Genomic DNA, 25485 nt, shown 5'->3' on the forward strand with positions numbered 1-25485 from the left:
TTAAATACTTTTTTTATAAAACAAATCCAATACTTGGTAGTAGACTTGGGAGTTAAGTAAATTATTTTTTGTATAATTTTCATTACAAAATAATAAATCCTACGTAATTATTTAAATTAATAGTCAATAAGAGTAAATTTAAAGTGCGTTACATTAAAACCGCAATAAATTTTGTGATATTGACGTTTGAAAAAATGTAAAACATTAATAAATTTGTCATAATATTTAAAACATGAACTTTAATTTAAATTAAATTAATAAATTATTTTTTTTTCTTTGATCCAAATCCTGAGAATCCCATAATTGCTGCCATTTCATCACCACCACTACCAGCTTCTTCTTCATTAGCTTCTTCTATTTTACGTTTTTTGTCTTTTCTTTTTTCTTTTCTGTACTCTTTTATTTTTTCTTCCTGAAAATATCCAATAAATAATTATAATAAATGAATTTATAAGTAATTAATTTATAAAATAATTGATACCTCTTCTTTTAATTCTTTAACTCGTTGCTCAAGATCATAATCTTTCTTCTTTTCTTCCAATTTCTTTTTGTTTACATTAAAACGTGCCTTCACTTGTTCCAGTGTCGATCTTTCAACTTTCATAGACATTCCCAAATTTCTTTGATCTATTTTAAATTCAAAATTCAAGTACATTAATTATTAAACATAAAATTAATATTAAGAGAGTAATTGACATAAGAGAACTTACGTTTGGTTCCATTAATATGATCCAAAAAATTAATAGAATCTTTGACCACACAATCGCAAACATTGCAGTAATATCTGTAATTAATTTACAAAATAAATTTGAATATTTAATTTTTAAAATTTAAAATTAAATATTTACCCGCCAGTTTGAGACGAAGGTGTATTTTTATTAATGACAACACTTTTGCCAAGCTTTGATTCCAAATCAACTTTATAATCTCTCTGCTTAAGTAACTCTCGTTTTACTGCTGGTTGTTTAGGAATACCCAGTTCTTCCTCGGCAATCTCCTCTTGTAGACGTTGGAGAGCCATCCTCTCGTACTCTTCTCGATTCCATTTTCTTCGATGATCGTCTGGTCTTTGCTATTTAAACAAAAAAATTAAATTCATTATTAATTCAAATAATTTAAATAAATAATAAATTTTTATGAGTGTAAATGTAGCAGACATCAGACAAATTTAAAATTATAAATAAATAGAGTAAATAATTTTAAAAATAATGTTTATAAAAAATGCGCTTATTAATTTTTAAATTTTTTAAATGCGCATTTTTTTAAAATTATATTTTATTAATTATATACTCTATTTATTTATAATTTTAAAATTGTCTGATGTCCGCTACAATCACACTCATTAAATTTTTTACGATCCTAAAGTTAGCAGACAATTAAAAATTTTTGGACTTTTTTTCAACAATTAAATTTGAAGAAAAAAAAAACTAAAAATATGCACAAGTAGAAAATTTAAAAGACTATAAGTGCAATTTTTTGAAATAATTTTTTTTTTTATAATTATCGTTCAAAAAAAATCTAAAAATTATTAGACGTCGGCTAACTTCAGCGTCATCATTTTTTTAGTTTTCAAAAATTATGAATTCTTGACCACAAAATTTTTGAAGATAACCTGAAAAATAAGTACTCTGTTACAACAAATAAAAAATTTAATTACCGTCATTTTATTAATTCCTTCAATTATTTATTGAATGGAAATTTTAATAATAATTTATTGTCACGATAAAATATATAAGTAATTTGACAAGTAATCAAATTACTTTACCAGGTGTCAGATATCACTGTCTATTTTTTAAAATCAAATTATTACACTCAAGTTTTGCAGGTATAAAAATTAGTGTTATTTTTATTTTTTAAATAAATTTATTTTGTTTGATCGAAAGTTAATTTAAACTCCGATTTGATTTTTAAAATTTCTAACAATCAACGCAAAACAACAAAACAATTTTATAAGTCACATATATGTAAATAGAATATTAATGTGACATATTTACAATTTATAACGTATCGATACTCGAACAAGCGCGAGTATTTAAAATATCGTTTCTTTGTATTTTTTTTTTTCAAATTTCAAACTCAGAAAATTAATTTATGTAAATAAATAAAACAATTTTGGGTTCCTTCTGTTAAAAATTTAAAAAACTAAAAAGATTATTGATAATAATTCATGATCGATATATAAAAAAGTAGTCCAATATATATGTAAATATATGGTCAGTCTCCATAAGTGGAAGCTGAGCTAACGCATCTTTTGTGCGCATGCAGTGTAGAGAATTTCAAATAAAATATGAGTGTCAATGTACTGATAAGTGAAAATTTTTCAATTTTTGAATACATAAATAAAATGTAAGTAGAATAAAAATTAAAAAATGTGTTTTTAAATCCGTACGCGCGTTTTTTCAAATTTTATTATTTGCATTAATAAGTTTATTTTTTTTAAATTCTTAAATTGTCTCATGTCTGCTACATTGACACTCATAATAAAATACAGGTGCTTCATGTATTTAATTTATAAAAAAAATTGTCATATATTTTCATTTAAATACTTTTGTAAAAAAAAATCATTAAATAAACGAGATAAACACATCGATAATTAAGAAATTATCAAGTTTATGATGAGTGTGAATGTAGCAGACATCAGACAAAGTTAAAATTATTTATGAATAGAGTAAATAATTAATAAAATACAATTTTTTAAAATTACGCATGTAAAAAATATTCAAATTTTTAAAATCATTTACTCTGTTTAAAAATTTCAAATTTGTCTGATGTCTGCTGCGCTTACACTCGTTAATTTTTTGATTTCTTTTTAAACGACAAATTATAAAAAAAAACTATTTGAAAAAATTGCACCTGTAGTTTTTAAAATTTTCTGCATGTGCATTTTTTTTAATCGATTTGTTGAGAAAAAAATCCGAAAATTTTCGATTGTCTGCTGACTTCAGGATCATGCGTTGGTACACATGGAGTTCAAGAAGAAACTGCTGCCATCTAGACCACAAGTATTTGAAGACAACTTCAGGCTGTTTTAAATTAAATTGGTTAGTTTATAGTAGTTATTCCATACATATTAATATACTTACATGTGTTTAATACATTTATATATATGTTCACATGTATTTTAATTTTTTTACTCCAAAGTTTCAGACACATATAAAACGCATATCCATTGAGGATGTCACCGTGATGACACGGTCGCTAGTTCAGAAGCCTCGGAAATAACGGAGTCGATCCATTAATTTTATGTCCATATTATAATATAATGCAATGTTAGTCAACACTGAATTAATACGGTAGCAATAATGCCAGGGTGAGTGATTTTTAATTTATATTAATAAATAATTTAAAAAAAAAAACGTTGCTTCGAAAATGTACAGTCGTGTGTTTACTCCATTAACATTTAAATTAGTTTGTGACTTAGATATATTATTTAAGATCTTTAAATACTTAACTTTTTAAATGGATAATAATAATGTGCTTAGTAAAATTATAAAATTGTATTCGTGGCGTCATCGTTCAGTTTATTCTATTAAATAGTTTGTAACAAAAGCATCTACAAGTACATTGTTATCTATTTAATTTTTTTTTCAAGTGGTTGATATTTTTTATAAGATATTTATTATTATTATTTATTTGTGTTTTTATATAGATGTCAAACCACGCTAAGAACGACAGTATCCAACGGGGGAATGCCGTTGATTATGATAAGCAATTTCAGGAAGACTTGGAAAGAGCACAAGCTCTCAGTTTGGAGAGTTTGGCTCTGGAGAAATTTAAAATGCAAAGACAGTTAGAATGCTCTAATAATTTTTTACAAAATAAATTTACTACACAACAGTGTAGTTATACAAATAGCGGTAATAATATTTCGGAAGTAGACAGTTCAGGTTCAGGTTCATCGTTGGATAAGTAAATATTATTATTATTTTAATATCTAATAACTTATAGATATATTTGATATGATAATTGATAAATGATAATAATTTAAATCACCAGATTACAATTAAGAAGTCGACCAAGGCCGGGTGGAACGCAATCAAAAAATTCTCCGATAATAGCACCGCCACCAGTACCCTGTCGTCGCAATTCAACGACGACCGTTGGCCCAACATCATCCAATACAACTGACCTTATTAATTTCACCAGTCCCGTTAAATCAGAGTCTAGTTTAGACGAATATTGCAGTGGGACATCGACTGTACCGTCAGTGTCGCAGCCGTCAATTGAACCCAAGTGGGATACTCATCCTTCGCTTCTTAAAAGAACAACGAGAGTGTCCAGGAGCAACAGTTCTGCAGCAGCATATCAAACTCATGACTTTCGTTATCACTCACCTTCGCCAGGACCCCGGGCTTCTACGGCGCCTTGTACGCCTGGTACTCCGGGAATAAGTCCAGTTATAACCCAGACAGAGAGTGTCGGTGATGGTATACCTCAGGTAAATTTATGTTTATATTATTTATTACTAATTATTATTGTTTTATTATACTAATATTGTATTCCAGCTGGCTTGGAATTTTTTTAATTTTAAAAATTATTTCTTCGCTCAGGTATCTCAAATCTAAAGCTTTTAATTACCACTCACAAGCCTTCAATTTATTTTTATCTTTTTACACTTAAACTTATCACTAGAGACAGGATTTTTACTTTGATTTAAAAACAACAATTAATTATTAATGCTGTCAAATTATTGATATTACGGCGGAAATATTGGTCGTATAAAAAAATTTTTAAAATAACAATTGTTCAAAATTTAATTTTATAAAAAAAATGTCTCTTATAATTTTTTCTTAGAACTAATAAGAAAGCCGTAATTTCAACATTAAGATTTTCGTAATTAACACAAATTTGAATCACTCATTATGAATCTTAATTTTGGAATCACGGTGAAAATATTGGTCGTATCAAAAAATCATAAGAGAGATTTTTTTTATAAAATTAAATTTCCCACAACTTTTGTTTGAAAACTTTTATGATAAAACCAATATTTTCGCCGTAATATCAAATATTAGAACCATTCATTTCAAAATTAAGGAAAAAATCTTGTCCCTACTTATCAGTAATTCTCATTGTAGAATATAATTATTTAGGCTCAGTTTTATGAAACTCACACATATCTAGTTTAAATTTTTTAAACGTCATTGGATTTATTTAAAATATTTTTTAAAACTATCCATTTTTTTTTATAGATCCCACCATTGCCTATGAATTATCGTCCACCAGTAGGTGGTCCAGCGTGCGGGTCAACAAAGCCAATATTCCCAATAGATGATGGACAGCTAAAAGTATTAAAAGTTATTGAAAAAAAACCAAATAATAATCTGATAGATCTGAGCGTATTTGAGAGTATAGAAGACAAGACAAATGTACGAGTGAGTGTACTTGAAGCATTTGATCCTTTACTTATAAAGACTGAAGAACCCAACAAAGAATTGAAACCATCAAAGGATGAATCTGTCAGTAAAGTTGATGGATCTCTTTACGACCCGTTCGATCCCTTTGACTACATGTACAGCACAAATGAAAGTGTTAATTCCGATCCGGTTTATGCTGCTGTAGAAAAAACGGCAATGTCGCCAACTGTGTCACCAGCGGCACCTCCACTGCCTCCAAGAAATTCATCTGCCTGGAATACAATAGAAAAACGACGGACTTCACTAGACCGACGACGAAAACGGCAGACTCGTTTGTACGAAAATATATCAGTTGTAAAAGCGCGCGGTTCGCTACAGGATTGTGATCTAAAAGCATTCCATCGTATGATCAAAGCCGTAAGAAGTGAGTTTCCGTTTAACGATCCGAGTACAAATATTGGTCATGTCATAAGTCCTATGATGGAGAATCTTTATCCAGATGGAACTAGTATAAAGTTAGTCGTTCATCCCCAATTATCAGACAATTCAGTTGATTCAGTACCGTCCATAACTTTTACTTGCAACGTTAGTTGTAGCGTCGAACACGTTATTCTTAATGTTGCTTGTTCATTAGAAGATAATAATATCGTTAGTGTTGAAAAATATTGTCTGAGAGTGTGGGGTCTAGCTGAATATTTAGCTCCCAACACAACGTTAGCGCAATATGAATACATTCATCAGTGTATTAAACTTGAAAAGGACATTGAATTGGCAATTATAACACGAGCGCAGATAAAAAGATCAATAGCACGATCGCTACAAGATGACAATAGAGATCAAGATTTAAAGCTTGAAGATATTCTTCCCAATGAACCTTTGGAGCCTATTTCTTATGACACTTTAATTATTTTATTGGAGACTGTTGAAAAAGAAATGGAACGTGTAGAAACAGCGGCAATTCAACTTGCATCACCTAATCATAGCTCTAGTCTTTTACCGCAATTGCAGCCCCGAGGTGTCGTACAGGCTGTCAAAGCTGTGTGTGCGTTGATGGGTAACATCGAGACCTATGAAATAACGGAAGCTGTTGATAATTTCGTCAACGCATGCTGTCAATTCTTACCCCAAATGCATACAACAAACATTGAATGCAAGAAACCTGAAATTCTTCACGAAGACGGCGATTACTCGGTCGTAACACTCAGGACAAAGTTTCCCGAAGTTCTGGGTTCTCATTGTCACAAAATACGCGACGCTATTCAAGACCTCGTTGAGACGTACTGTCATGCATTTCGCGTTGACTTTCAATTGAAACTACGCGGCGAGTATCTGACCAGTACTTTGGTCTCATCGGAAGTACTGGACACTGTACTAGTGCGCGTTGGATCTTTGCATCGACTACCGAATTCATGGAAACACGACGATTATATTGTAGCTGCTCAAATATTCCATGGAACTCGACCTGTTGGTAATCCTGTGCTCTCTGAGCCTATGACTCTTAATGTTAATTTTTACTCAAGAATACTCTTCAATACCTGGTTAGAATTTCGTGGTATCAGCGTTTGTCAAGTACCCCGTGAAGCGAGACTAGTACTCGTTATTTACGGCCGCACGTTACAGCCAACTGAACACGAAGCCAATTCGTCGACTGAAGGATCAATGCAAAAAGAAGAGTTGGGATGGGGCGCAATACAATTTTTTGACTACGACGGAGTTATGAGCCAGGGTAATTTTTTCTTGTCACTGTGGCCAGCTGCTGCTGACAAACGACTTGGTCCTGCACCAGCACCTGGTATACATCCTTACGGTGAAACAAATCCTATCATTGGATTAGAACTTCCTGATTACGGAGGACGAGTATTATTTCCTACCGAATTACGTGATCATGATGTAGAATCACTGGACATTAATTTACTGGATCAAAACACTAAAGAATTGCTGCTGGATATTTGTCAGCAGGACACTTTTTCTCGACCGCCAGTCGATGAACGAGAAATTCTATGGGAAAAACGTCACTATTTGCATGATATACCCGAGGCATTGCCAAAAGTTTTGCTGGCTGCTCACAGCTGGGACTGGGCATGTCTTCCAGATCTTCATGCTTCACTCAGAGTTTGGAGTCCACTGCCCCCCGTTCAAGCTCTCCAATTACTTCTGCCTTGTTTTCCAGATATCAAAGTACGAGAAATGGCAGTCGGTTGGATTCGCGAGCTCAGTAATGATGAACTTGTCGATTATCTTCCTCAGTTACTTCAAGCACTAAAACATGAAACATACGAGGCATCTCCTCTCGCCAGATTTTTACTAGAACGAGCCTTATTGTCACCACGCGTCGCCCATCATATTTACTGGCTTTTAACTCAATCACTTCCAGGACAAAGCCCTCAGGTACTAGTCGAATATTTTATCAATAATTATTTTTTTTTTGTTTTATAAAACTAATAAATTTATTTTTGACAGAATTCTGGTGAGACATCGCAAGAAGATGATAAAAGTATTAGTTTTACTCGGTACCAAAGAAGACTACAATTGATGCTTCGCGCACTGCTGGCAGTAATCGGCGAAGCCTTGAGAAATAGTTTTCTAACTCAACAATTATTAGTTAAAAATTTAAATGAAATCGCTGAGAATATCAAGACAACTAAAGAATCATTACGAATGGAAGCATTAAAATTGGGATTGCAAAATATTAATTGTCAGTTAGCTGAAGATGAGGGCACGTGCTTACCATTGTCGCCAAGTAGACAAGTATTTGGTATAAATATTCAAACTTGTTCATACTTTCCATCGTTTACATTACCATTGAAAATAAGTTTCGTCAGTTGTGACAACGTCATTAGCCCGGCTATTTTTAAAGTTGGAGATGACTTGCAACAAGATATGCTTACTCTCCAGATGGTAAGAATAATGGATAAATTATGGCTCAAAGAGGGTTTGGATTTAAAAATGGTCACATTTGCTTGCGTACCAACTGGTAATAAACGCGGTATGATTGAAATGGTAACGAATGCCGAAACATTGAGAAAAATTCAAGTTGAATTTGGTCTTACGGGTTCATTTAAAGACAGACCTATTGCTGAATGGCTCGCAAAACATAATCCGTCTGAATTAGAGTACGAGAGAGCTGTTGAAAATTTTACAGCTTCATGTGCGGGTTACAGTGTTGCTACTTACATTCTAGGAATTTGTGATCGTCACAATGATAATATTATGCTAAAAACATCTGGCCACTTGTTTCATATTGACTTCGGAAAGTTTTTAGGTGACGCTCAGATGTTTGGTAATTTTAAGAGGTAATTTTTTTATTTTTAAACCAAGTTTACTTGGGGCGTGTTCAGAAAAACACGAGATCGATAAATATTTAAATAGAACGTGAGTAACGGGAAAGGCACGTGGCTTCATTAAAACTAGAGGAACGAATGAATACCTGATACTCCATTTAAATTCTCTTCTGGTTCAACCAGATAATATTTGTGAACGTACAAGTTGAATCTTTTTTCTCCAGACTGAATTTCTGGACATGCCCTGGCTTTGCAACATCTCCAGTAGCACAGAGACAACTTCAAAGCGATCAGAAATTTATATCACCGAAAAAATATCTGCGAGAATGACTTGACGCAAGTGACGACAAAAAGTGAATTACAAATAATGGTCAAATAAATCTTTTAAGCAAATATTTTTTCGGTGACATAAATTTCTTCTTGATTTGTCAACATTTTTGCGCCTAATAGATCGAAAAACTCCTATCTTATAGATGTCACAGCCGTATGCTACTTAGGATCTATAAGATAATAGTTTTTTGACTTATCAAGGCACACAAATGTTGACAAAATAATGAGAAATTTGTCGAAAAAAAATATCTGCTCAAAAGACTTGACTCAAACGGCAGAAAAAATTGAATTGTAAATAAATATCAAGTGTCATCTGAACGACTTGTCAACTCAGATGACTTTTCTAAGACAGGAAAAAGAACAGAAATTTTCTATGACTTCTAGGACCATCATCTGTACGTCTTATTTGAAAAAAAAAATGGGTTGGAGACAAAATAAAAATTGTCTTGTCTCATGACATCTTAAAGTTGTCTCTGTGCTACTTGGGAATTTAAAATAACCAAAGAAAAAAAAAATTAATGATTTTTTTTTTAATTTTTATTCTATAGGGATCGAACTCCATTCGTGCTGACTTCAGATATGGCGTATGTGATCAACGGAGGCGATAAACCTTCGGCAAAATTTCATAACTTCGTTGATTTATGCTGTCAAGCTTTCAATATCGTACGGAAACATGGAAATCTTATTCTTCATTTATTTGGTTTGGTAAATAATTAACTTATATTATTTTATTTAACAATTAATTGGGTTTTAAAAAATATTATTGATAACTTTGTGTTAGTCTGAGTATTTATTAACTACTAAAGTATTATGAAAACACATAAAAACACCAGAACGGAAGAGCTCATCCTGTTGTGTTATCAGAAGGTGCTTTATTATCGCGTCAGTAACTTTAGTATATTATGTTAATTAGTCTCTCGTCCGAAACTCGACCATAATATCTCAGTTATTATTACGCCAGTTGTTTAGTTGCAACCAAAACAAGTTTTTAAATAATAGTAAAAAAATTTTTGAATTAAAAAAAATGGAAAATTTATTACAAGAAAAATTACAAGAGATATCGCGAAATAAAAAAACAATTGACCGAAAATTAAGTGATATTGAAATAAAAGAGACGTTAAATAAATTTAAAATGAATGAATACACAAATCCACAGATGACGTCTTCTGGTATTCCTGGAGTTACGATGGATGCTGTGAGTTATGTACAAAAAGCTCTTCTACCAGGACAAACAAATCCTGAGGCTGCTGCAACATTCGCACGGATGATTGAAAGCTCTCTGAAAAATTGGTTCACTCAATTTAATTTTTTCCTCCACAATTTGGCGCAATTGAGGTTTACTGGTGATCACAATGACGGTGAACTTTTATCATTCATTCCACGTACCTACACGTAAGTCCTTACCATCAAAAATTTATAATGTGTTTTTTTTATCACTATCACTATCACTAAATTTATTATATTTTTATTTTTTTTACACAGAATGCAGCAAGAAGGACAACTAACAAGTGTCCAAGTTCACGGCTACCAAAAACGCTATGATCCAGAAAAATATTACATGTATATTTTAAGAATACAAAGAAAAGGTCAACCAGATCCAACTTATTTATTCCGCTCATACAAAGAATTTTGTGAATTTTATCAAAAATTATGCATTCACTTTCCTCTTGCCAAAGTCGCCAGGTAAATTATTTATTTTATATTTCAGTTTCGCTTTCTTTATAATCTCTTTGTAATTTTACATCATTTTTATTTTCATCACTCGATACTGCTTGTGGTATCGGAGCTCGATCCTTTATCTTTTTACTTTTTAATTTATTTATTTTATTTCCCGTTTCTCGGGAATTATTTACATCCGCTGTATTTTGCAAATAATGAATTCTATTGTAGTCATCAAAGTCTTTATCTTGTTGCTCTGTACCATTTTTAGTATTCTTATCATCACTATTTTTTGTCAACGCTGCCATAGGATTTTGTGGTGGCAATAAATTCGGTACAACTGGAGGAGAGACGGGAATAACTTTTTGTTTTTTAAAACTTATTGATTCCGATGGACTCGGTTTATTATCAGATTCACAATCAAACTGAGAAAACTGTCTGTAGTATCCAACATTTTCCGTCTTAATAACATTTTTTTTATCCATTTTTATTCTCGCTCTAAACCACTTCAACCCCATGTTTATTTTTATTTTTATTTTTTACTTGTAAATATATAAAACTGACTAATTATTTTCTCAGAGCAATTTTATTGAGTTTTATACGTTCTAGTTACCGTCTATCTTTAGTCTTATCTCAAATATACGTTAATTATAGGTGATTCATCGTAAATTATCAGTTTATAGCGCACTATCTAATTTACTTTAAAGTTCTGTGAGATTATTTTTATATAAAAAAAAAAAAAAAAATTTAGCACACGTGGAATCATAAAGATCTGAACTATATAATTTTATTGATGCATTAAATAATAATCTTTTAATGTTATGTAATTTAAGTATCACTGACATAATATTAGAAAAAAAATATTTGTTTTACTTAAGCTTTGATTATTTATTTTTTTAGTTTACCGAGTGGTATGAGCGTGGGCCGATCAAACATAAAACAGGTTGCAGACAAACGTCGGGCAGACATTGAAAAATTTTTACTCAGTCTATTTAAAATGGCACCTGAAATATCACAAAGTGACCTTGTTTATACATTTTTTCATCCATTACTACGAGACCAACAGAATGCTGATATTCATCTTCGTAAAGTAAAAGGTAAAAAAATATAAATATTAATTTATTAATTAAATAAATATGGATTTTCACTTGCATTGAAACTGCAGTCGATCCCTGTTTTGCCAGCAAATTTTAGACCCATGCGATTAAGGGAGAAATTTATGAGTTTTCTTCCCTAGGGAAGAAACTCAGTTTCTTCGTTTCACCTCTGGATTTGTTTATTATAAACCTCTATAGTAAATTACACCAAGAGAAGGAAAGAGGAAAGTCCAATTGGTGTCCTTTTCTATTTTCCTCCGTGGTGTGTTTACGATTTTTTACCAGATCTGCACTTGAAAGTTTGTATTCCTGTTCTGTTTAGAGGAAAGAAAGTCATTTTTTCCTTCTATGGAAAGCAAATGATATAAATTAGCGCCATTCCCACAGAAGCAAAAATTTAAATTTTCAGGTGCAGATCGTGAAAAATATTTGTCATTCCAATAACCAATCAAACGGAAGTTGTATTTTAAAAATTAGAACAATAATATCAATTGAAAAAATCATTAAATTAATAAAAATCCATTTTTTCCTTAGTAAATTATTGAAATTTATCATATTTAAAATACAAAATTATTTTTTTGCCGCGCTATCAGTTAGAAATTCGATAAAAATTTTTCAGGGGAGGGTAGGGTTTTAAAATTTTTTTTTTTTTTTTATTTTTTTTCTGAATAAACAATATGTCGAGAATATTGTGTACAAATTTTAAATCAATCCGAGTAAAACTAACGGAGTTACAGCGTTTCAAATGACCGGCCGTGATAGCTGATTTTCATACCTGCTCGACCTGCCCCTACATACCCCTAGTAGAAATCAGCTGCAATTTTCTTTGTTCTTCCGAATCCCTTTCTCCGGCTGTGTGTCTTTTAAAGGATATAAACTGATGACTCAATATAAGTATAAAAATTCATATTCATTTATTGATAGTTTATTTCAAATTTTCACGAATAAAAAACTTTAAATGGATTTTCCCGAGAACGTTATTTTTAACGTCCATGAACATCATAACTCAAAATGTACTGAACCGATCCTTTTGAAAATTTGAACATTACTTCTTCACATAAATCAACAGGTAACCACGAAGAGTTTTTTTTTGTTTTTCATTTTTTTCTATTTTTCAATAACAAATTAACCGCGATTTTTTTAGCTAAAATCGCGCTTTTCACTTCCAAGCGCTGCAAAAAATCGAAAAAAAAAAAAAAAAAAATTCGTGGTTTCCTCGAGAAATACATCAACTTTAAAATGCATATCAGTTTTTTTTTCCGATGATCCGGTAACGAGTTATGATGTTCCCCGCAAAATGACTTTTTTTCGAGGCGCCTCCGGAGATTCAACGTCACCGGGTTATTAATCAATATTTTTCGTTGAAAATTTCTTCTGATATTCTTTAAAAGTTGTACAATAATATGTGATTAAGTTTGATGAAATTATATTACTCATCTCGCCGAAAAAAAATCACAAAAATCTGCTTGTTTTTCGCGTTTAAAACCCTACCCCCTCCTTAAGACCGGGTAATGTCAGCCCTCGTTTTCACCCTCGTATAAAATCGCCTTATATTAAATAATTTCTCGCTATTAATAATGTATTTTATTATATTTTTCAGTCGGTAATTGGTGGGCTGAGAAAAGAGTCAGAGATAACATCCAATGTGGACAAATAAAACTATCGTTGCATTACAGTCGTGGTACATTATCAGTTATGATTCATCATGCTCGAGGTTTGCCAAAGGTTGCAAATGCTCAAGAGCCAAATACTTATGTAAAAGTATATTTGAAACCAGACCCTACTAAAGCAACCAAACGTAAAACAAAAGTTGTCAAAAAAAATTGTCATCCATCATTTATGGAAATGTTAGAATACAGAATGCCGCTAGAAGTTATTAAAGAACGTACGTTAGAAGCGACTATTTGGAACCATGATACTCTACAAGAAAATGAATTTCTCGGTGGTATTCGTTTACCACTTGGTCATTTTGATTTAAATAATGAAACTATTGAATGGTTTCCTCTCGGTAGTATTCGATAATTATTTTGATACATTTTTTTTTTTTTTTTTTTTTAACGCACAATATTTTAAAATTATCAAAATTGACACTAAAAAATTGCGGTTGGTCCAGTGATTTCTTATAAATGATTCTAAGAATTTTTATTACGAGTTTTATATCAACTTTTGATAAATAATTCTTTTGCCAGGATATATTTATGAACCAAAGGAGGACCTAAACTGAACTCTTTTTACACTTTAAATAGTTTTTAATATATTTTTACATTAACGTTTTTTTTTTAACTTAATTTAAATATTAATTAATAAAATATCGTGCACTTCTAATCACTAAGCGAATAAAAAATAATCATGTTGATAAAGATTTATAAAAATTTCCGATAGAATTGGCTTCGTCGAATGAATTTGTGATAAAATTATTTATATTTAGATGATATCTTTATACATATATATCAACTATATTATTGATAACTAATTGTACATATTATATAATCAGTTTTAATATTTTTTTTTCTGTCTAATTATTAAATGTGTAAATTTGACTTTAAAAAAAAAAAATATTGATAAATTTTTATTAGTATTTTATAAATAATAATTTTTAAAAAATTCCTTTTACAAAAATGTACGAAAAAAAATTATACATATAAATATATAATAAATTGCTAATACAATCGTAATTTTAACCGCAAATTATAATTATTATTTAAAATAAATTGTAAAATTTATAATTGCAATATTTACAGACAATTTTTAAAAAAAGAAGAAAGTTTATCAAATAATTTAAATTGAAAGATTAATGACTGCATGAGATAAAAATTCGTAAATATAAATAATAACACAATAAATCACGTTTTATTTAAAATTTTCTTATCATTATAAATTTAAAAAAAAAGTCTGGTAAAATATAACAACAAATTATTATAAATTTAATAATTAATTACTGTCTTGACATTTTAACCTGCGATTAAATGTTATTGTTTAATAAAAATATTATCTGCGTAATGAAAAAATGTCTCGTGTAGATAAACGCTGTTATAAATTATAAATATTCTGATAAACTTTAGTTTTTATTTACATCAGTAAAGCAGCGAACTTACAGTGGTATAAATTTTGAACTTTGGAATCACGTAATTTTACTTATTATTATTTAAGGTCAGTCATCAAGTTGGTTAATAAAATACCGGGGTAATCATTTAATTTGTAGTGAAACACCGACGCAATTGGAGTTGCAACAAAATGTCAGTAGTTATTTTAGACGGTGGATTTTCTACTCAACTTTCTGTTCACGTGGGTGAGAAAGTCGACGGACATCCACTTTGGACAGCGAGATTTCTCGCGACAAATCCAACCGCGGTTTTTCAAACTCATCTTGATTTTTTACGCGCTGGTGCTGACGTTATAATCACTAATACTTATCAAGCCTCGATCGACGGATTTGTTCAACATCTTGGACTCACTAAAGTCGAAAGTTTTGATTTGATTACCAAAGCTGTTGATTTGGCGAAGCAAGCGCTAGAAGTTTATTTGGAAGAAATAAAAGATAGAGAAGTTTCAAATAAAAAACCATTAATTGCTGGCTCCTGTGGACCCTACGGAGCTTCTCTTCATAATGGATCTGAGTACACGGGTGAATATGCATCAAATATATCTAAAGAGTTTTTAAAAAAATGGCACCGTCCTCGTATCCAAACTCTTATTAACTCGGGTGTTGATTTACTGGCACTGGAGACTATTCCCTGTCGAATAGAAGCTGAAGCATTAGTCGAACTGATAAGAGAATTTCCTGATATAAAAGCATGGCTGTCATTTTCCTGCAAAACAGACGGAAAATCAATCGTCGACGGTAGTGATTTTCGCAGTGTCGCTAGTTCTTGTTATAATAATTCTGTTTCGAATCAATTAGTTGCCGTTGGTATCAACTGTCTTGCTCCTACAGCTGTCACTCCGTTAATAAAAGGTATTCAAAATGATGATAAATTTATTCCACTGATTGTTTATCCGAATAGCGGGGAAATTTATACTGTGTCCGATGGATGGAAAAAAATCGGAACGGAGCCACCACTGGAAACTTTTATTGATGAATGGTTGGATCTTGGAGTGAGATATGTTGGTGGCTGCTGTAGAACTTACGCTCTAGACATTTCTAAAATAATTATTCAAGTTAAGAAATGGCAGAAAAAAAAGCACAGTCTTGTTGCTCTAAGTGACAGTGAAAAACAACTCAATACTTAAAAATATTAAGTAATTATTTTAAATATTTTTTATTTACTCATAAAATCGATGATACTGAAATTGGCAGACAAGTTACAATTTTTGTTTTTTTTTTTCAACAATAAAATTTGAAAAAAAAAAAAAAATAAATAAAATAAAAAAAACTAAACATGCGCTCGTAAAAAATTTAAATTTGAAGGCCAGTTTTGCAAACTGGATTTAAATTAATATTACTAGTATTATATATTATTAATATATAAATATACCAGCAATTATAATTTAAACCCGGTTTGAAAAACTGGCCCTTAAATTTATGAGTGTGAATCTAGCAGACATCAGAAAAATTCAAAATTTTAAACAGAGTAAATAATTTTTTAAAAAATGTTTAAAAAACTTATTAATTTTTAAATTTTTAAAAAATTTAATTTCATTAATTATTTAGTCTATTTATTAATAATTTTAAATTTTTCTGATGTCTGCTACATTCACTCATTTAAATTTTCAATGATAGTAAAGTTAATGGAAATCTGAAAATTTTTAAAACTTTGAAATAATAAAATAAAAATAAAAAAATGCATGTTTAGAAAGTTCAAAATTCTGTACATGCATTTTGTTTAATTTTATAGTTTCAATTATTTAATTTTTTAAATGGAATAAAAAAATTGTCGTATGTCTGCTTCATTTGCACTCATAAATTTTCATCATCCTGAGGTTGACAGACAGTTAATAATTTTCAGTTTTTTCTTCAACAAATCAATTAAAGAAAAAAATTAAAGTAGAAAATGAAAAAAACTACAGGTGCAATTTTTAAAAATATTTTTTTTGATAATTTATCCTTTTAAAAAAAATTCAAAAATTATTAGATGTCAGCTAACTTCAGTATCATAAATTTTCTACATGCGCATGTTTACTTTTTTTTCAATTTATAATTTTAAAAAAATTCAAAAATTACACGTCAGCAAACTCCAGTATCATTAAAATAATTATTCAAATTTGCTTACAAATTAATTATTTTAATTTATAAATTTCATTTTATTTAAATAATTTAAATATCTTCCAGTAGGTAGCGTTGGAACTGCAGTTTGTTTTTCATTTTTTTTTTATTCGCGATAGTAAAATAAAATATTACGTAGTTGTGTCCATTGTCAAACTTGCCCTAGTACAAGTGCATTACATCGAATAATTACAAACTACTAATTAAATGCAAAAATAATTAAAAACTTGATAACAATAATTTGAATTAATAAAAAAGTTGAATGAAAAATTAAAAAAATGACAAAAGTCACGGTATTGGATGGTAGTTTTTCATCTCAAATATCAAAACACGTGAATAAAAGTCCTGATGGAGATCCTTTGTGGACAGCACGTTTTCTGGTGACAAATCCCGATGCTGTTCGTGATGCGCATCTGGATTTTCTACGAGCAGGAAGTGACATTATAGAGACCAATACCTACCAGGCATCAGTTGATGGATTTTGTAAATATCTTGGGGTAACAGAAGCTGATAGTCTCGACATTATTGTGAAAGCTGTTGATCTGGCGAAGCAAGCTGTCAAAATATACAAAGAGGAAATAATAAATAATGAGGATGCTGTCAATGTCAACCCGATGATCGCTGGGTCTTGTGGGCCCTATGGAGCTGCGCTCCATGACACTTCAGAATATACTGGTTCGTATGGCAAACGAGTGTCACGTGAATTTCTAAAAGATTGGCACAGACCTAAAATGGAGGCTCTGATAAAAGCTGGAGTTGACTTGCTGGCAATCGAGACAATTCCTTGTCACGAAGAAGCTGAAGCTCTTGTTGAATTACTCAAAGAATTTCCTGATACCAAAGCCTGGCTGTCATTTTCCTGCTCGACTGACGGGGCTACGATTGTTGATGGAAGTGATTATCAAGAAGTAGCATTGCGTTGCTACAATAATTCCCTCAAAGATCAGCTGGTTGCTGTTGGTGTAAATTGTCTGTCACCTCACAATGTCACGTCATATTTGTCGAAGATAAATAAAAATAATGGAGGAAATTCAGTGCCTTTAATTGCTTATCCTAACAGTGGTGAAGTATTTGTTCCTGGTAAAGGCTGGACAAAAGAAGATGGAAAAATTTGTGATGTTAAGAAATATACTCATGAGTGGCTGGAATTGGGGGTTCAGTATATCGGCGGCTGCTGCAGAATGTCTGCTGTTGATATCGCGAAAATTCGCGCCGAAGTTGACTCATGGAAATCGCAGGAGAGAGAGACAACTGTTTGATTTTATAAAGAGTTGGTTTATCGTTTATTATAACAAAAGTTTATGGCCATTAAAATACAACTTGACCTCTGTTATCACTGAATATTAAATTTATTATAATGATTGTAATTTTTTTACTGCGTAAATTATAAATTTTCCATCGTTTAACAATTTTATAGTTAAAATAAATAATAAAAGTATAACTATGTTAAGTTTTTTTATTAAATATTTCATTTAATAATTAATCTATTTGATTAAATACAAAATTTCATCTCCTATAGGATGACTGTCTTTTCCTGCTTTGACTTTAATTACTTTAGTTTCAAGATTGACGTTAAATACTCCGTCAGAAGGTATCAGAACTTTTCCATTTAAAATGTTGTCCACAGTTGGGACTGTTCTGGGTCCAAGAACCGGGTCTTCATACCGATAAAGAACCACCGATGATGCATCTGAAAATATTTTAAATTATATATAATAATTAAGTATATAATTGCAAGGGCAATCACAGTGGCTCCACTTTTTTTAAATTTTCAATGACTCGTCTGTCGTAAGTGTCAAAATTTTATCAGTTAATTAAAAAAAAATGTAAGTATTTATTGAAGATTAAACGAAGATTTTAAAAAAAATTACTTACAGTTTTTATCAATTAGGAGAAGAACAAAATTTGTAAATAAGTTCTAGTACAGTGATGGGCATACTTAAGTACATTTGTATTTTAAGTACTAATTAAGTAATAAATACTTTGATATATAATAATTTTTTTTTTTGTAGAGTAAAAATATGTAAGTAATTAGCATTTCGAACAAGTACTAAATACGATATACCGAAGTACTTAGTATTTTATTTGTTATCTAATTACAAATACTTTTATACTTGATACTTTTAATTTTTCCGAGTACTAAATACAATAGTATTTAGTATTTGATTATTCAACTAAATAAGAATACTTTTGTACTCATAGAACGGTTCAAGTACTAAGTACATTTGTACTGAGATTATAAGTTGCATTTAAGTGCTAGATCATTGGTATTTCTAACAAAAAATAATTAAAAACTCCGAGAGTATTTTTTAGATTGACTATAAAAGTTAAGCCAATAATAAATCGAAACGATTCAACTTTTTAACTCTAAAAGAACTTTTTATTTAAAATTTTATCTCAATAGAAAAAAGTTTTTTTTTTTTTCTAAGAACCCGTAAAGAAATGATGTTATAAAATTTCATATAATCATTTTTGCACAGGTATATAAAAATGATTGATTAGATTACTGCTTGAAGCTGAAACATAAACTGTACGCGTGCACTTATTTGAACTAAACAGTATAAATTTGACAATAATATATTAATATCATCTAATGAATAAATTTGACTATTAAAATCTTAGGAGTGCAATAGTATATTTAAAAATTATAATTTCAAGTCTCAATCGTCGTATGTAAAGTTCTGGTAGTGATAGAATAAGTAAAAATTTTTTTTTTAATAAATACTGTGGCAATTATAAGTTCTAATTACAATTATGCTTAGTACTTATATAAAATTTAAGTAAAAAGTACAATAGTCTTTAGTACTTACTACAACTTTCAAGTACCAAGTACAATGTATTTAGTATTGATAAATCATCAAAAATACTAAGTTACAAACTATTTAGTACTTTTTCTGTTTCTAAGGATAAGTATTTTTTAGACACGTACCAATAATTAATTTGGGTTTCAAGTCAAATTTTACTTAAGTACTCAGTATTTATTAAATCCTATTTTGCCCATCCCTGTTCTAGTAAAATCTTCATGTCAATGTCAATTTTATAATTTGAATTTTCAAATTTTGTAGATGAATTTATTCGACAAATTTCGATAAACTCCTAATTGATGACAATTGTAAGTAATTTTTTTTAAATTCTATATCTCAGCGACACTGTCCTTTTTTCTATCAATACTTAAATTTTTTTTAATTAACTTATGACAGTTACGTCATTGAAAATTTTTAAAAAGTGGGGGAAACTCTGAGAATGGCCTCAATAATTAATATTAAAATTAACCTTTTATACGTTTATGTTCCTTAGAAATTTTTGATGCAACATCAGCAGCAGTACAACCATCAGTAATTTTAATTGTCGTAGAGAAAAGACCGCTGCACTTTTGCGGATTTAAAACCTTGACAACGACTCCTGGTGTTGCAAAAAAATTAATGTATGGATAACCAGGGCAACATTCTTCCTTAGTTTTCTCAGGTGCATCATCAGTATAACGAATCTCAATGTCCTCTAGGTCAAGAGTACTTGTCAAGTAATTCTTACTACCATTAAGAACAGTAGTTTCATCAAACTCCAGTGTCAAGTTGAGCGCAGCGATACCAACAGCTTGCATTTTTTCTTTAGCTACTTGAACAAACGGCATCACACGTTTCATATATTTTTTCAATTCATTTTTCTTACTCAGTTCTAAAGAAATAACTTTATTGTCTGGTAAAGAATTATTATTTTTGTTATATAGTTCTTTCATTGTCGTCAGAACGATACTCTGCCAAGGCGGGAATGTCTTAGCGACCCATATTATACCACGATTGGGTTTTTCAATCGGAGTTGAATCACTTTTACCTTTACCAATTTTTTTAACCGTGCAATAATTCTTCAGTAAGATCCTGAATGAGTGAGCGGCATCCATAAGATACTGAGATGATTTTATGAGAATAGTATCAATGGGTCCAACCTCTGGCCAACGCGCTTTCAAAATACTTTCTTTGCCAAGAATACTTCTGACATGTTCAGCAACATGAGGACAAATTGGTGACAGTAAAATAGTCTGTAGGTCAATGTACTGCATTATCAAGTTCCAATTTACCCCATCCAGTGCACTCAGCTGTAGATATTTATCTCTGGCTGTTTGCAACTCAAAGAAACCAGTTCTCAGCGCTTCTTTGTACAGCATTTTAGAATAATTTTCATTAGTTTCCTTTATTTTCAAATTCATTTCACTTTGAAATACTCTGTCATTAAAAGTTGTCGGGTTTCCTTTCCTAAAAGTATTTTCAGTCGCCAAAACTTCACGCACCCATTCGATGAATGTGTAAAGCCGTAAAATACCAGCGTCTGCCATTGACTCAACAAAATTTGCATCTTCAACGGAGTCACCAGCGTCAGCGAGACACAGACGCATACCGTCAGCTGAAAATTTACTTACTGCCTCTGTAAGAGTAAGGAAATTACCATCGGACTTGGACATCTTGGCTGAGTTCAACATCAAATGACCGTTGGCACGAATACCCCGCGGCCAATTTTCCGGATAGTCTGACCATATTGCAACGTGATTGTAAATATAAAACGTAAGGTGGTTTTGAATTAAATCTTTTCCAGAAACTCTCAAGTCCACTGGGTACCAGTACTGGAACTCACGGCGCATTGTCTCAAGTGCATCTTTTTTAATTGACGTCTTCGGGAACTTTGTATTTTTAAAAAATATGTAATCCCAAACTTCCGGTGTCATTTGCTCTGGTTTTATTCCCAATACATTGGGCTTGTCGCCTTTGAAAGTTCCCCCCTGAATTAAATGAGCGACTGTGTAAAACGCGGTGTAAATTGTAGAGTCGGATAGTGATTCAATCAGCCAACTTTCATCCCAGGGTAATTTAGTACCAAGACCGTACGTTCTCGAACAAGCGTGCTCGTGTAACCAATCAAGACATGCCAAGAAATTCTTCCTTACTTCATCGTGGAAAGTTTCCATGTTGTCTAATGCTTTCAAGGCCTCTTTCTTCCAAGATTCTTCACCGTAATCCAGGTACCACTGATTGCAGAGAGCAACAACACACTCGTCATTAGACCTGGAGATTATGGTCTTCTCAGGCTCATAATAAATAACAGCAGTTTTATCATCGATCATTTCTTTCTGAATGAGTTTCTTAACATCTTGAATTTTTTTACCTTTGTGCTCACCTACCAGTAACACACCCTCGTAAAATCCTTTCAAATAAACCATTTCTTTGGCCTGCTGAAGTTTGTCTTTATCATTCTGCGACTGGATCTTCAATTGGTCATAAAGAGTTACTGCGGCGAGACCACCAAACTCCGGGATTTCCAGAATTGAAATTGGGTTGTAAGGCAACACCATCTCGTCTTTGATTGAATATTTTTCTCTGAAGGCTGGTTTTTTCTTCAAGTCTACTAGAGCCGCGTAATCATCTGGAGAGTCACTGGGAACTGATGTGACGACACCGGTACCTTTGTCTTCTTTAATTGTCAGCATAGGAAGAGTATAAATAACTTTGTGGCTCGTTAATGGAGCACTCAGTCCTAATCCCATGAGATCTTGACCAACAAATTCAGCAACAATTTGAATTTTACCCTCGACTTTCATGAATCCTTGATAGGACATATTCCTAGCGGATCTTTCAGTTGAAATAAAGACTTCGCCATTGGCTAGAGTGTAAGCAATGTAACGAATGTCGGGATGAATCCAACAATTTGTTTGTCCGTACATCGTTTCAGGTCTTAGAGTCGCAGCAACCAAGAAAACCGGTTTGTTTTTAACAGATTTAAGTTTTTCTGGGTAAGGTTCAAGTAATTTCATTTTTACTAAAGTATATTCTTGAGGACCAACACCTTCTCCTGATGAACGATCGTGATCCATGCAGGGTTGATTGTCTTTAGGAGAAAAAATTGTATATCTTTTTCCATATTTTACTTTATTTCGTGCTTTCAAATGCTGAAACTGCCACCTGATAAATGAATCAAAGAAAGGATTTACGTCGGTGGTAATAAAAGCACGACGCCAATCAACATGTAGACCAATTGATTTTAAATCATTGACAGCAAGTGGTGGAAAATACTCCAGCCAATATGATGCGTCGGCAAATTTCTTAATTTCTTCATCTTCAATACCAAGACTGCGCATTATTTGCCATTGATATTTAGCATCACTTGTTTTAGCAACGGCTTTACTTTTCTTTCCTTTACTCTTGTCTTTGACAATAGCATCGGTGGCATCTTCAATCACCGATTCTTCTTGTTGCTGAGGAAACTTTGGTGGATATCCAAACAATTCTATTTCTCTCATTAATTTATCAGCGCACGCTTTAATTGGCATACCAGTGCAATGGAAACCAAAAGGGAAAAGTACTTTTTTGCCTAGCAGTCGGTTGTACCTCACAGCAAACTTTAATTACAATAAAAATTATTTGGTAAATAAATTTTAATTATTTAACAAGAAATAATGAGTGTAGATGTAGCGGACATGAGACAATTTGTAAATTTTTAATAAATTAATTAATTAAAATAATGAAATTTGAAAAAAAGCGCGTACTGATTTTTCAAATATTTAAATACGCCCAAGTAACACTTGACTTTATGACATCTATAAGATAGTAATTTTGAGGCTGTTTTTTGACGTCTCGAGGCATCAAAATGTTGATAAAATAATCAGAAATTTGACATAAAAAAATATCTGCTTAAAAGACTTGACACAAGTGGCGGCAAAAAGTAAATTACAAATAAATTTTAAATAGAGATGATTTTTTTAAGGCAGCAAAAAAAAACTTGGCTTTGAAACAAAATAAAATTTGTCTTGTTCTTTTAAAGGACATTTTTATGACATCTTAAAGTTGTCTCTGTGCTACTTGCCAGGAAACAAGAGTTTCAGCTCAGAAATTTAAATGAAACTGTTGACATCTCGATGACGTACAGGAAATATTAAAAACTTCACTTAAACTTTTTCGCTCTCTTATACGTGTAATAGTATATAAATTTGACGTAAAATTAAAGCTGTACTAGACGTTATCGAGATGTCAAATGTTTCTTTTTCATTTTTTAGTTAAAATTTTGATCATCTAGAGAGTTCTCAGGGAAGTCAATTTTTTGGTCTATCGACAAGGCATCAAAATGATGACAACAAAACTTTATGTCACTGAAAAATTACTTGCCTAAAAAACTTGACAAATCGGCGGCAAAATGAAATTACAAATAAATGTCAAATGTCAGCTAATTGACTTTTCAGTTAAAATGACTTTTTTGGGACAGGAAAAAGAAGACAAATTTCCTATGACTCCTAAAACCACAATCTGTACGTCTTATTTTTTTACAAAATAAAACTTTACCAGAGACAAAATAAAATTTGTCTTATCCTTTTCAATGACATCTTTATGACATCTTAAAGTTGTCTCTGCTCTACTTGGGTACATTTTATATATTAATAAAAAATTTAAAAAATTGCCAATTGTCAGCTACACACTCTCAAGAAATAAAGTTTTAATTTATGGGATAATTACCTCACATTTCGATAGAGAAAACGTGTGACCCAAATGCAGTCGTCCGTTCATATACGGAAATGGAAAAGTAGCAAGGAATTTTTCATCTTTAGATTTTTGTTTTTTTGGAGCATCTTCTTCGTATGCTTTGCAAGCTTCCCACTTAGCTTGGACATCTTTTTCTATTTTTTGAAGATACTCAACTTTGAAAGTACCCTTCCTTTCATTCGCCTAAAATTTATTTAAATAAAAAGTAATTTAAATATTTATATATAGTAAATAACGGAGTTTATAACAGCTGCTAAATATTTAAGTAGGTTAGGAAACATTTATTTAAATTATATATATTTAACTTTGATATTTTGTATCAAATAAATAAATTATCAGCACTGGTTAGTCATTTTTATCAATACATACCATCGCTCTTATTTGTATTATCAATTATATACCGAAATTTATATTTTAATAAATATACACGTGAACGTGAGCATCCGGCTTATTTTATATATCAATACACAGTCATAGTATGACTTCATACAGACAATTCTGAGGATGTATGATGAAATAATACCTCGCTGACAGTGTAGAAAACGACACCATTTTTATGCGCGACTTTTAAAAAATGTAGAGGTAGGATACTAGATGACAGAGTTACTGAAAAAATTGCATCATTTTGTTTAACATAAACTACTTGCTGGTGACAATTTAATAACTTTATTTAAATATCAATAAATATTCATTAAATAGTCCAGCTTTTTAAATAATTGTATCATAATATTTAAAATAAACTTTCGTTTCTACGAAATCAATTAATTATTTATGATACTGAAGTTAACCGACGTCTAATAATTTTTGGAACCATTCGAAGCGATAAATTATGAAAAGAAAAAAAAATTTTTTAAATTGCACTTATAGTTTTTTTAATTTTCTGCATGTGCATATTTTTAGTTTTTTTTAACTTCCCGCTAAGAAAATTGAAAATTTTCAAAAATTCGGAAAGTTATTGGTTTCGGTCCGATTTGCAAAAATCGAATTTCTATCAGATTTTGACGTTTTGAGGTTCTAGGAAGCTATCCTGACTAATTTCAC

At 30.9% G+C, this 25485-nt stretch overlaps 5 protein-coding genes across 6 annotated transcripts; 3 read left to right on the forward strand and 2 right to left on the reverse strand.

Annotated features, from left to right (window-relative positions):
* Nucleotides 1–69: 69 nt before the first annotated feature.
* LOC130677515 (zinc finger matrin-type protein 2-like) lies at nt 70–1963 on the reverse strand. The gene is made up of 5 exons (XM_057484288.1): nt 1658–1963; nt 849–1072; nt 711–784; nt 482–627; nt 70–412 (listed from the first exon to the last, which is right to left on the reverse strand). The coding sequence occupies exons 1-5, from the start codon at nt 1661–1663 to the stop codon at nt 263–265; spliced, it is 600 nt and encodes a 199-aa protein (XP_057340271.1). The 5' UTR covers nt 1664–1963; the 3' UTR covers nt 70–262.
* Nucleotides 1964–3067: 1104 nt separating this feature from the next.
* On the forward strand, nt 3068–14284 carry LOC130677507 (phosphatidylinositol 4-phosphate 3-kinase C2 domain-containing subunit beta). Of its 2 annotated transcripts, XM_057484274.1 has the most exons (11): nt 3068–3310; nt 3650–3909; nt 3997–4438; nt 4506–4550; nt 5190–7742; nt 7815–8647; nt 9514–9670; nt 10122–10357; nt 10448–10648; nt 11525–11721; nt 13322–14284. In XM_057484274.1, the coding sequence occupies exons 2-11, from the start codon at nt 3650–3652 to the stop codon at nt 13741–13743; spliced, it is 5346 nt and encodes a 1781-aa protein (XP_057340257.1). In that variant the 5' UTR covers nt 3068–3310; the 3' UTR covers nt 13744–14284. The 2 variants fall into 2 exon arrangements, with proteins under 2 accessions (XP_057340257.1, XP_057340258.1); XM_057484275.1 differs by lacking the exon at nt 4506–4550 and having other exon boundaries at nt 13322–14283.
* A 504-nt stretch (nt 14285–14788) lies between these two features.
* Nucleotides 14789–17129, forward strand: LOC130677512 (homocysteine S-methyltransferase-like). The gene is made up of 2 exons (XM_057484285.1): nt 14789–15960; nt 16991–17129. Exon 1 carries the CDS (start codon nt 14956–14958, stop codon nt 15949–15951), a length of 996 nt encoding a protein of 331 aa, XP_057340268.1. The 5' UTR covers nt 14789–14955; the 3' UTR covers nt 15952–15960; nt 16991–17129.
* Nucleotides 17130–17202: 73 nt separating this feature from the next.
* LOC130677513 (homocysteine S-methyltransferase-like) lies at nt 17203–18407 on the forward strand. The gene has a single exon (XM_057484286.1). The coding sequence runs from the start codon at nt 17203–17205 to the stop codon at nt 18181–18183; it is 981 nt and encodes a 326-aa protein (XP_057340269.1). The 3' UTR covers nt 18184–18407.
* Nucleotides 18367–24971, reverse strand: LOC130677510 (leucine--tRNA ligase, cytoplasmic). Its single transcript, XM_057484283.1, has 4 exons — nt 24814–24971; nt 24418–24627; nt 20198–23309; nt 18367–18614 (listed from the first exon to the last, which is right to left on the reverse strand). Exons 1-4 carry the CDS (start codon nt 24814–24816, stop codon nt 18409–18411), a joined length of 3531 nt encoding a protein of 1176 aa, XP_057340266.1. The 5' UTR covers nt 24817–24971; the 3' UTR covers nt 18367–18408.
* Between the last annotated feature and the right edge of the window lie 514 nt (nt 24972–25485).

This window comes from Microplitis mediator, chromosome 11, assembly GCF_029852145.1.
Source record: "Microplitis mediator isolate UGA2020A chromosome 11, iyMicMedi2.1, whole genome shotgun sequence".
Classification (NCBI taxonomy): Eukaryota; Metazoa; Arthropoda; class Insecta; order Hymenoptera; family Braconidae; genus Microplitis; species Microplitis mediator.